This window comes from Podarcis vaucheri, assembly GCF_965113315.1.
Source record: "Podarcis vaucheri genome assembly, chromosome: 13".
In the NCBI taxonomy this organism is placed as follows: Eukaryota; Metazoa; Chordata; class Lepidosauria; order Squamata; family Lacertidae; genus Podarcis; species Podarcis vaucheri.
The window spans coordinates 6104429-6116863 of record NC_138751.1 but is presented as its reverse complement, the minus strand read 5'-3'; the positions used below and the strand labels follow the sequence as shown (position 1 = coordinate 6116863).

The window sequence follows — 12435 nt, the reverse complement described above, 5'->3', positions numbered from 1 at the left end:
GCTATTATTGGATTGTAATTGTAAACGAATAAAAATTACTATATATACCGTATTTTTTGCTCTATAAGACTCACTATTTCCCTCCTAAAAAGTAAGGGGAAATGTGTGTGCGTCTTATGGAGCGAATACAGGCTGCGCAGCTATCCCAGAAGCCAGAACAGCAAGGGGGATTGCTCCTTTCGCTGCGCAATGATCCCTCTTGTTGTTCTGGCTTCTGAGATTCAGAATCCCCCCCCCCTTGTTTTACTCCTCCAAAAACTAGGTGCGTCTTGTGGTCTGGTGCGTCTTATAGAGCGAAAAATACAGTGTATATATATATATGACAGGAATTCCTTTGAATGATGACGTGTCAGGGAAGTACAGTGGTACCTCGGGCTAAGAACTTAATTTGTTCCAGAGGTCTGTTCTTAACCTGAAACTGTTCTTAACCTGAAGCACCACTTTAGCTAATGTGGCCTCCTGCTGCCACTGCGCCGCCGCTGCACGATTTCTGTTCTCATCCTGAAGGAAAGTTCTTAACCCAAGGCACTATTTCTGGGTTAGCGGATTCTGTAACCTGAAGCGTATGTAACCTGAAGCGTCTGTACCCCGAGGTACCACTGTACTGTGTATATTGGGTGTCACTGTCGAGCATAGCTGTCAACCGTCCCTTATTTGGCGGGAAACTCCCTTATCCCAGCGCCATGTCCCGCTGCTGTCCCTTTTTGATGATGTCCCTTAAATTTCCCTGGGTTTCAAAGGAAACAGCTCCTCTCCCTCCCTCCCTGCCGGCCAGGGAGGAGGGAGGCTCCAACTGTGTTGCTTGGCTGCATTGCTCACCCAATAAGGAGTCTAAGAACGACTGGGGGGTGGAGCTTGCATGCCTTGTGCCGATCAAATCGGCCGAGTTGCCTGGGGAATCACCTTTGCTCAGCGCTTCCCAGCGGAGAGGTGACGGTGGTTTTCCTTGCTGCATCCCCTTTGCCGGGTTGCTGCGCTGTGGGAACCACCGCTTGAGGCTTCGTTTGGCTGCTGGCTGGGCTTTCTGCCTTTGGCTCGGAGGGGCTCAGAAGTTGAACATACCTGTGCTTGGAAAATCCCTTATTTTGGCTGCTGATCCCTTATTTTCGAGGCTGCTGGTCCCTTATTTTCAAATCTGTATGTTGACAGCTATGCTGCTAAGGCTGGCTGCCCAGAAGCAGCCTTTTCTCCATAGCTGACGGGCAAAACCCCAATCGTCCCTTTGAAATATGATGCAAGAGGCAGGGCGGGCAGCAGACTAATATTACTAGCGGGGAGCTGTGGTTTTGTTTTGTTCTTCTGAGAAGAGAGAAATATGGGTACGTGGCCAGTGTGGTCTACCGAGAGAGGAAGTGCTGTTTTTATTCTGCACAGCCACACAGGTTCAAGACCTGCCATTCTCTCCAGTTTAAACCAAACCTCACACACAGCGAGGGGAGAATCTGTCCATGTTGCCGGACTTTGGGAGAAGTGATGTGTGCTGGGCATGCTTTATTTTTTCTATTTTCTCAAATTTTTATTGGGAATTTTATTTACAACATAACATAAACCCCCTGCCCCCCAATACAGAAATCCACCCTCATTAAACATGAACATAACATACAATAAGCATAACATACAACAATACAAATAAAAGACTTCCTTTATCCTGTATCTGGCCTCCTTATTTACTTCTTATAAGCTGTTTCCTTTATGAATAGTTATTAAGATTTTTCTAATTGTAACTTAAATATCCACAAAGTCTCCTGCAGACATTAATCGAAACAAGTCCAGGTATGTCTTTTAGGGCACTGTTTTGTGAAGTATTCTCTGCATTTTCCCCATGCTTTTTGAAACTGTGACCTCTAATTGCCTCTGTTAATCTAGCCTGTTCAATATACTCTAACAGTTTGTCTTGCCATTCCCTGTAATCGGACTCTGGTGCAATCAGACCAGGATTGAGGCAATATGTTCAAACCCTCTTGTTCCAGTGAGCAACCTGGCCACTGAATTCTGCACCAGCTGAAGTTTCCAAACCGTCTTCAAAGGCAGCCCTACATATAACGCATTGCAGTAATCTAACCTTGAGGATACAAGAGCATAGACAACAACTTCAACCATTCCTATCATCCCTCGAGCACAGAGCATGTTGGCTGGGGCTGATGGGAGCTGGGTCCCAAGATCATCGAGGGAGCCACAAGTTCCCCATCCCTGATCTAGGGAGAGGAACAGCAGCTAACTGGGCAAATCCTGCTGCTTAGAGGCACGCTTGGGCAACAAGGCAAAGTATTTTAGACAGACAAACTCTTGAGGAAAGTGCTGCAGAAAGTGAGCCCAGTCGTATGCTGGAATAGGCAGGGGAAGGCATAACACTGCCCTCTTCCCTGACCCCTTCCACCCCATCTCCCTGGTTGTAAATCCCCATCTGAATATTTTAATCTCCCCGATGGCTCATTCTTCTTCAGAATCTCTGCATCGTTCTGCTCTCTTCTTGCCCTGACAGGGAATGTTGTTGTAGAGACCTTCCTCCTGGTCTTCGGCCAGTTTGGCTCCGCTCTCCATCCATGATTGTGATAGTGGGGGCTGAGGCAGAGCAGGGGGTGGCAAGGCAGTAAAAGGCGTCTGAGTCCTGAAAAGGAGAAGGAAATTGAGGGACATGTTCAAAGAATGATGATCCCCCAAGGCTGTTGGGAGCAAACTGAGGGTTCGCATCATCCACTTTTGAGAGCAACCAGCTGGACACTCCTGGGCAACTCACAAACAGGCCACCATTCTCTTTTCCTTATCTCCAGTGCACAGCAATTCAGAGGTAGACTGCTTCTGCACAATGAAGATCTACTTAGCTGTCATGACTAAAATGCTTTGGCGGAATATTCTTCACAAGTGTACCTCTTTTCAAAGGGCATCTAAACCACATCCTGTAGCAGCCAATGCCATAGCTCAGTTTCTATTTCCTTAAATAGAGATTGTGGGGGAGGGAGCCAGTTATTGTATTTGCCAAAGGTTCGTTTTTAAATGTTTCTACAATTTCTGTCCCAGTTTTTTTTTACACAGAAAATACACACAGCAGCTCATGGCAAAGGTGAATGGTCAAGCAACTCAACGAATCTGCTCCCTTCTCCCCTTCTGCCTCCACCTTTCCCTGCCCCATTGCTCTATCCCTGTCCCAGCCACCCCATCTCTTTCAGACACCTTCCCTTCTCTCCAACATGCCAATCATTTCCCCCTCCTTATCTGCCAACCTCAAACTTGTCCTATTGGTCCTTCTTCCTGAATAGCTGAGTTGGCTAGAGCGTGGTGCTGATTATGCCAAGGTTGCAGGTTTGATCCCCATAAGGGCAGCTCCATTTCCCTGCATTGCAGGGGGGTTTGACTAGATGATCCACTGGGTCCCTTCCAATTCTACAATTCTATGATTCTTCCTGTGGGGTCTCTTTGCTCCTTTTTCTCCCTGGGACACTCCCTGCTGCCTGTTCCTCCAGTCTCCTTTCATCCTTTTATCTCCCAGCCAACAAGACATTGTCCCTCTCTTGACTGATAAGTCTCTCCTGCATTTCCAGGTTGCCAGGCTCTGGGTTCAAGTTTTCCTCCCCTCTGGAAACTCCTTGCATGGTTTGTGGGTGCTCTTCGCCTCCAACTATGTTCAAAACTTTAAGAACTGAACTGCTGCCTGAGCTGGCTCTTTCGCTCCTCCCTTCTTGTGTGCCACGACCATTGTTATTTTGGTCAGCCAGTCTAGGAACACTTTTTGGAAGAAATGCTTTAAATAAATAAGAAATCATGAAGATAACACACACATCACATCACATCACATCAGTGTTATACCAGCATTAGTTGCCGTTACCTCTGAGGCTTCCAAGTGGCGCTGAACATTTCAACATACTCAGAATTTGCTTCTTCCTTGTTTTCCTGCTCACATTTCAACGCTTCCAAAGTGGAAATGAAAAGAGAAAAGAGAAGAAAGGTGGTGAGACAGGGCTGGTCCTGAAAACAAACCTCTTGTGGCTGGGAGTTCCACAGGACAGACACAGGCAAGGCTCCCTCCGACATCCTAACCACATCCAATACGAAGGAAGACAAAATAAATGCTTGGTTTTGTTGCTTTTAACCAACACTGCTCTCACGGCCACCACTCTCACGACACAGAGAGGAGCATCATCCCCTAAAGATCTTAGGCAGGCTTCTACATACATAGGTAATAGTAATAATAATAATAATAATAATAATAATAATAATTTATTTATACCCTGCCCACCTTTTGGGTTACCCAGCCACTCTGGGCGGCTCCCAACAGAATATTAAAAGCATGATCAAACATCAAACATCAAAAACTTCCCTAAACAGGACTGCCTTCAGATGCCTTCTAAAATTCAGATGGTAGTTTATTTCCTTGACATCTGATGGGAGGATGTTCCACAGGGAGAGTGCCACCACAGAGAAGGCCCTCTGCCTGGTTCGCTGTAACCTCGTTTCTCGCAGGGAGGGAACCACCAGAAGGCCCTCAGAGCTGGACCTCAGTGTCCAGGCAGAACGATGGGGGTGGAGATGCTCCTTCAGGTATACTGGGCCAATGATATGAGAGGCCCACAGTCTCCAGCATCACCTACCTCTCTTCCTTCTCGTGCAGTAAAAAGCAAGAGGGACCATCAGGATCACCAGTGGAATCGCCCAGCGTGCATATAGCAGGGGTGACGAAGAGCAATTGGGTGCCCAAGCTGTAGAGAGGAAAGAAGGGGATTTGGCTGTTGGTATGAATAAGGGGTCCTGGCAAATATAAGGGGAAGAAGGGGAAGAAATGGAGGCAGTGAGAGATTTTACTTTATTGGGCTCCATGATCACTGCAGATGGTGACAGCAGTCACGAAATTAAAAGACACCTGCTTCTTGGGAGAAAGGCGATGACAAACCTAGACAGCATCTTAAAAAGCAGAGACATCACCTTGCCAACAAAGACCCATATAGTTAAAGCTATGGTTTTCCCAGTAGTGATGTATAGAAGTGAGAGCTGGACCCTAAAGAAGGCTGATCGCCGAAGAATTGATGCTTTTGAATTCTGGTGCTGGAGGAGACTCTTGAGAGTCCCATGGACCGCAAGAAGATCAAACCTCTCCATTCTGAAGGAAATCAGCCCTGAGTGCTCACTGGAAGGACAGATCCTGAAGCTGAGACTCCAAGACTTTGGCCACCTCATGAGAAGAGAAGACTCCCTGGTAAAGACCCTGATGTTGGGAAAGATGGAGGGCACAAGGAGAAGGGGACGACGGAGGACAAGATGGTGGGACAGTGTTCTTGAAGCGACCAGCATGAGTCTGACCAAACTGTGGGAGGCAGTGGAAGACAGGAGTGCCTTGTGTGCTCTGGTCCAGGGGGGTCACAAAGAGTCGGACACGACTAAACGACTCAACAACAACAACAACAACAACAACAACAACAACAACATGAATAAAGGGAGGAGAGACTCCATTGCAGCCGTTGTTGTTGAAGACACAGTAACAGTAATTCAGTGAAGTTAAAAACATATCAGTATATTGGTATACCAATATACCAAAGGAACAGAAAAGACATTATATGTATGCGACAAGAGCCACATGGATCCTGCTAGCCTAGAGATGGAAAGAAAATGATGTCCATACCAGAGAAGAAAGGCAAATAAAACTGTTGGACTATGCCAAAATGGCAAAACTGACTTGAAGACTCAGGAACCAAGGAGACCTAAACTTCAATAAAGAAAGGGGAAAATTTATAATTTATCTAGGTGATCACAGTAAACAGATGAAAACCCTAGCAGGATTGTAATAACACTTGCAATGTAACTAATATTATGGACAAGATGGGAAGATATAAAATACGGATTGTGGAAGAATATGCAGTTAAGAGGGTGTACAATAGGACCCACGGAGGGGAAGATGGAAAATCCAGAGATTTGGAGAAATCTCTAATTATGGGTATGTAATTTGGTTTGTTATGAATTAATCTTTGTAAAATATTAGGGCATGGCTCACCTGTGAGATTCACCGTTTGGCTCCAGGGAGACATGATCCATCGGCTGCTCAGTTTCTGCTCATACCTGCAAGCAAATCCCCCAGTGTGGATGCAGGCTGTGACTTGGACCAGGATGTCTGCAGAGGCGTTCGAGAAGGCATTCCTGGGTTCTCCGGAGTCTGCCAGAGACTCTTCACTGCTGCAGGAAATCTTGACCCCATCGCGGTAGAAATGGAACCTTTGCTCTGCGTCGCTGCCAATGGCCGAGCAGGTGAGGCGCAGGAATCCCCCTTCCTTCACCACTCCAGACGGAGGGTCCACTGTCAGCACCGGGGCAGGAGGAGGAGCTACAGGAGCCGTCCGTAAAGGAAAATGAGTACAATGGCTAAGTGATTAGGAGTCTGTGGCTCATGGAGGTTTAAGGGGCAAGCCATAACTAAATCGGGTTCATCCAGGCAGGATTGTCAACAGAGAGTTGTGGGTTCATGAATTCCCCACTTGGACTTCAGGAGGGGAGAGGAGAGGAGAAGATCAGGAGCATGTGTTGCACAACATTCAGGGGAAATGTGCAGTGTCCGGGAAGGTAAACGGTAGCTGGCTAAACTCTTGATCACAGTTTGGGGATCTGTGCTACTCATGTCATGTGTAAGCCATCACATCCCCTAAATTGCCCTAGGAGTCTCCACTGGTACCATAGAGGGGTCTCCCCACTTCAGACCTTCACCATCTGTCAATGGTATGAGGGTGGTGACCCCTTCCGCAGCACATGTACTAAAATTGGAATGATACAGGAAAGATTAGCATGGCCCCAGCTCAAGGATGACATGCAAATTCGTGAAGAGTTCCATATATTTTCAGGGCTATATTTTTTTTAATAAGGATTCGGGGAAAATTGTAATATATTTGACAGAACACTGTAAACTGTTAAAAACATTACCAAGGTTGAAAAAACACTTGCAATGTGAAAAGAAATATAGGAGAAAATAGAGTTATATGGAGGATAATATGATTTGCAGTAAAAAAGGGTTATATGTGGACCCCACAAAAGGGAGGGTGGAAGTCTGAGAATTCTGTATTTTTATTGGATTTTTTCTTTGAATGTAAAACCAAATTGTAAAACCAATAAAAATAGTTATAAAAGAAGTACCAACTGGTATGAGGGTGATGTGTCAGTACTTTCCAGCATGCCCCAGGCCCCTTGCATGGTTTCCTACTCATGAGTAGTATTAATGCTTGACTATGTGTGGGTTAAACCACAGAGCCTAGGGCTTGCCGATCAGAAGGTCGGCGGTTTGAATCCCCACAACGGGGTGAGCTCCTATTGCTCAGTCCCTGCTCCTGCCAACCTAGCAGTTCAAAAGCATATCAAAGTGCAAGTAGATAAATAGGTACCGCTCTGGCGGGAAGGTAAATGGCGTTTCTGTGCGCTGCTCTGGTTTGCCAGAAGCGGCTCAGTCATGCTGGCCACATGACCCGGAAGCTGTACGCCGGCTCCCTCGGCCAATAAAGCAAGATGAGCACCGCAACCCCAGAGTCGGCCATGACTGGACCTAATGGTCAGGGGTCCCATTTGGATTGTTATGAATTAATATTTGTAAAATATTAGGGCATGGCTCACCTGTGAGATTCACCGTTTGGCTCCAGGGAGACATGATCCATCGGCTGCTCAGTTTCTGCTCATACCTGCAAGCAAATCCCCCAGTGTGGATGCTGGCTGTGACTTGGACCAGGATGTCTGCAGAGGCGTTCGAGAAGGCATTCCTGGGTTCTCCGGAGTCCACCAGAGACTCTTCACTGCTGGAAGAAATCTTGACCCCATCCTTGTAGAAATGGAACCTTTGCTCTGCGTCGCTGCCAATGGCCGAGCAGGTGAGGCGCAGGAATCCCCCTTCCTTCACCACTCCAGACGGAGGGTCCATTGTCAGCACCGGGGCAGGAGGAGCTGCTACAGGAGCCGTCCGTAAAGGAAAATGAGTACAATGGCTAAGTGATTAGGAGTCTGTGGCTCATGGAGGTTTAAGGGGCAAGCCATAACTAAATCTGGTTCATCCAGGCAGGGTTGTCAACAGAGAGTTGTGGGTTTATGAGTTCCCCACTTGGACTTCAGGAGGGGAGAGGAGAGGAGAAGATCAGGAGCATGTGTTGCACAACATTCAGGGGAAATGTGCAGTGTCCAGGAAGGTAAACGGTAGCTGGCTAAACTCTTAATCCCCATTTGCGGATCTGTACTACTCATGTCAAGGGACGCGGGTGGCGCTGTGGGTTAAACCACAGAGCCTAGGACTTGCCGATCAGAAGGTTGGCGGTTCGAATCCCCACGACGGGGTGAGCTCCCGTTGCTCGGTCCCTGCTCCTGCCCACCTACAGTTTGAAAGCACATCAAAGTGCAAGTAGATAAATAGGTACCACTCTGGCAGGAAGGTAAAGGGCGTTTCCGTGCGCTGCTGTGGTTCACCAGAAGTGGCTTAGTCATGTTGGCCACATGACCCGGAAGCTGTACGCTGGCTCCCTCGGCCAATAAAGCGAGATGAGCGCCGCAACCCCAGAGTCGGTCACGCCTGGACCTAAGGGTCAGGGGTCCCTTTACCTTTACCTTACTACTCATGTCATGTGTAAGCCATCACATCCCCTAAATTGCCCTAAGAGTCTCCACTGGTACCATAGAGGGGTCTACCCACTTCAGACCTTCAGCATCTGTCAATGGTATGAGGGTGGTGATCCCTTCGGCAGTACATGTACTAAAATTGGAATGATACAGGGAAAATTAGCATGGCCCCTGTGCAAGGATGACACGCAAATTCGTGAAGCGTTCCATATTTTTTCAGGGCTATATATTTTTTAATAAGGACTGGGGGGGAGATTGTAATATATTTGACAGAACACTGTAAACTGTTAAAAACATTACCAAGGTTGAAAAAACACTTGCAATGTGAAAAGAACTATAGGAGAAAATAGAGTTTTTTGGATTTACAGTGAAAAGGGTTATTTGTGGACTCCACAAAAGGGAGGGTGGCAGTCCGAGAATTCTGTATTTTTTTATTGGATTTTTTTCTGTGAATTTAAAACCAGATTGTAAAACCAACAAAAATTATTATAAAAGAAGTAACTGGTATGAGGGTGATGTGTCGGAGCTTTCCAGCTTGCCCCCAGGCCCCTTGCCTAGTTTCTTACTCATGAGTATTATTCATGTTTGACCAAGGGTTACAGCGCTATCGTCCAAGAAAAAAAGACCCACATTGCAGTCTGAGCAGATATCAAGAAGGTTCTCATTTCCGAGGTTACCCTGGCATCTATGAACGTCACCCACTGCCTTATAACCACGCCAGACCAGTGGTCCTGCTAGCATTGTATACACTGACTGGCAGCATCTCTCTCCAGGTCCTCAGGCAGGAGAGTTTCCCAGACCTACCAGGAGACAATGGGGATTGAACCTGGGACATTCTAGGGCAGCCTTCCCCTTCATCTTCCAAGGGAATTATGCGTGTTTTTTGAAGGCCTCACCCATCACTGAAATCCTGATACTTCTGCTTTTGGGGGATGAGATGTTCCAGCTCGATTCCGCAGCTCGGTACGCGCAAAAATGATCCCCGCTGTCTCGAGGAAACAAGCGCTTGATGTGCGTAAAGGAGGTCAGAGGAGAAGGGGGCCTGTAGTCATACAACAGCCATCTGTCCTTCAGAAAGAGAACCCTTGACATTAGAAGGTTTTCAGGAGCAGAGCATGTGAGGTTCACAATCTCCCCACTGCTGTAGGTGTCAAGCTTCGGGGACACAGAGAAGAACGGAGGACGAAGGGGGTCTGAGAAGCAAATAAACAGAAAAGGAATAAGAAGCGAGACTTATTTGGCGATGCCCCATTTCCCTTCAAAATGCAAAACGTAAGACCGCCCAAGTGTGGCAGGGCAGGAGACCAGGGTGGCCTGCCACAAAATGTTGCCGTGTATGTCAAGTGGGAGATAACCAGAGAATGCCCCACTCTGGTGAGACAGTCCGCAGGCAGGGAGGGTCTCATCCTGCATCCCAGATGGAGCTGGTAGAAAGCTGCCCTGGACACAGAATTGACCTACGCTTCCAGGATAGTGGTGAGTCCAAAATGACTCCCAGGCTGCACACCTGGTTCTTCAGGGACACAGTTGCCTCATTCAGGACCAGGGAGTCCTCCACATCTGCCCGCCCTCTATCCCCCAAAACAGTACTTCTGTCTTGTCAGGATCCGGCCTCAATCTGCTAGCCGCCATCCACCCAATCATGCAAAATCTGACACTCCTACATCCCACAGAGCTTCTGTCTCCTATCACAAAAGTTGAAAGAAGAATGGAAATCCGCTTTACCTGCCTGGACTGATTTCCCGAGGAGAATCTGGAGACAGACTGGAAGTGAAGAGCAAAGGAGAGATGCAGTGTGAATGTGAGATAGATGGCAAATTTCCAATCTGAGTTGAGCAGAGAGGTCACCAACCTGTCACCAAAGCAGCAAACTTCATGCTCAGCCAGTATCCCTGGAAGAACAACCACGGCTAGAGCCCCAAATCCACCTTCTCTCTGTTTCTGTCCTAAGAGAGACAATGAGCCGGCCTTGCCGAAGCCTGTCTTCTCAAAGCAAAGACTAAAGACAGGAAGCACAACATCACACCCTCGACTCCTGCGCATTGTGGACACACACACACCCTGAGCTGTGTGTGGAACGCGGCCTATAGGCTTTAGCCATAACCACAAGCTTTATCCAGCTCCATCTAGGAGCTGCTAACCATATCTGATCTTGCTGTGCCATCCCCTGTTTTTCTCTGTGGTCAAACTTCTTGAAGCGACCCAAATGGAACAATGTGCAGCAGGATGGGAGAAGGGAAGAGGAGAAGTCAACTTAACCTGCATAGACGGATCGCCAAAGGATGACAGGGAGACTGGAAGGAAAGCTCCTGCTCTGGGAAGCTCGTAATAGCTGCTTCCAGCCTGCCAAACTCCTTTGAGATTCTTCTGCCCAGTGGCGTAGCGTGGGGGTGTGTGCAGGGGGGGCCGGCCGCACCGGGCGCAACATCTGGGGGTTAGGGGACGCAAATCCACGGGTTAGGGGGCGCAAATCCACGGGTTAGGGGGCGCAAATTACTTGCCTTGCCCCGAGTGCTGACAACCCACGCTACGCCACTGCTTCTGCCCCCTCTTTCCCAAGTACAGTTAAAGAAGTCACGTTAGAATTCAACTTGGAAATGTGAAAACACACGCACTGAGAAGCGGATTTCAGTGCAACATGCTGAGAACCTCAGCTGAAACTTAAATGTATTTACAATATAAATACATTCAAGTAAAAAAAAAGGCGAAAGATTTATACGATCTGAAGAGAAACCAGAGTATAACGTTTGAAACCAGAGATAACGTTTGCAAGTTTTAAGGAAGTTTTGTGATAATATCGATCAGAAATATTTTTAAAAAATAAGGCTAACAGCAAAATAATACTGTAGTGCAATATTAATTTAAGAAATGTGAAAGAAGTGAGTAAAATGAAGGATTATCAGACAAGCTGAGGGAAGTCAAAAAGGAGAAATTTGTGATAAAATGAAAAGATGTTTGGATTGTATAATTTTTGTATTGGAAAATGAATAAAAAATATTTACATATTAAAAAAAGAAAGAAACTTAAATGTATTTACAGTGGTACCTCAGGTTAAGTACTTAATTCGTTCCGGAGGTCCGTTCTTAACCTGAACCTGTTCTTAACCTGAAGCACCACTTTAGCTAATGGGGCCTCCCACTGCTACCGTGCCGCCGGAGCACGATTTCTGTTCTTATCCTGAAGCAAAGTTCTTAACCTAAAGCACTATTTCTGGGTTAGCGGAGTCTGTAACCTGAAGCGTATGTAACCTGAGGTACCACTGTATTTGCATTTAGATCCCACCCCTTTCTTCTGTTGGCAAACATATATTTCTTTGGTTAGTTAAGAAAATTTCTGTATTGCCTGACTGCAGTAAAAGCTTGACTGTAGCTTAAAGGAAATATCGAAATTATCAACAACGAGTACGTAGTTAAGAACAATGTGAAACATTAATTGTAGTTCCCTGGCAGCCACACAGCCAGGCATTGACCAGATCCAAACATGCATAGCTTCAGCAAGGTGGTAGTTTTATTTGCCTTCAGGCCAAACCCTGGTGAGAACCAAGCCGCCAACGGAGTTGCCATGTAGGGCCCAGGGCCAGATTTAGGTTTGATGAGGCCCTCAGCTACTGAAGGTAATGGGGCCCTTTAGATGTCCAGCTGTCCTTTGTCAACAGCAATTTGTCACTGTTTTTGTGTTGAATACGGTATATGCTATATGGTAATTTATGAACCTAATAGGTATTAGCCGCTCTGAGCCTGGCTTCAGCTGGGGAGGGTGGGATATAAATAAATTATTATTATTATTATTATTATTATTATTATTATTATTATTGCCATTTGCACATAATACAGTGGCGTAGCGTTGGGGGTGCAGGGGGGCCCGGCCGCA

General features: G+C 46.8%; 1 protein-coding gene across 1 annotated transcript; it reads right to left on the bottom strand.

Moving 5' to 3' along the window:
* Positions 1–1279: 1279 nt before the first annotated feature.
* LOC309518060 (uncharacterized protein) lies at positions 1280–10632 on the bottom strand. Its single transcript, XM_082197869.1, has 6 exons — positions 10291–10632; positions 9462–9758; positions 5981–6307; positions 4587–4694; positions 3824–3905; positions 1280–2608 (listed from the first exon to the last, which is right to left on the bottom strand). The coding sequence occupies exons 2-6, from the start codon at positions 9655–9657 to the stop codon at positions 2431–2433; spliced, it is 891 nt and encodes a 296-aa protein (XP_082053995.1). The 5' UTR covers positions 9658–9758; positions 10291–10632; the 3' UTR covers positions 1280–2430.
* Positions 10633–12435: the final 1803 nt, after the last annotated feature.

Excerpts from the sequence above, each read along its gene's own strand:
- LOC309518060 (XM_082197869.1), bottom strand. The coding sequence starts at position 9,657 with ATGTCAAGGGTTCTCTTTCTGAAGGACAGATGGCTGTTGTATGACTAC. Across the intron at positions 6,308-9,461 it reads TATCAGGATTTCAGTGATGG|CTCCTCCTCCTGCCCCGGTG; the intron begins GTGAGGCCTTCA and ends CGGCTCCTGTAG. Across the intron at positions 4,695-5,980 it reads CCAAACGGTGAATCTCACAG|CTTGGGCACCCAATTGCTCT; the intron begins GTGAGCCATGCC and ends TCCTCTCTACAG.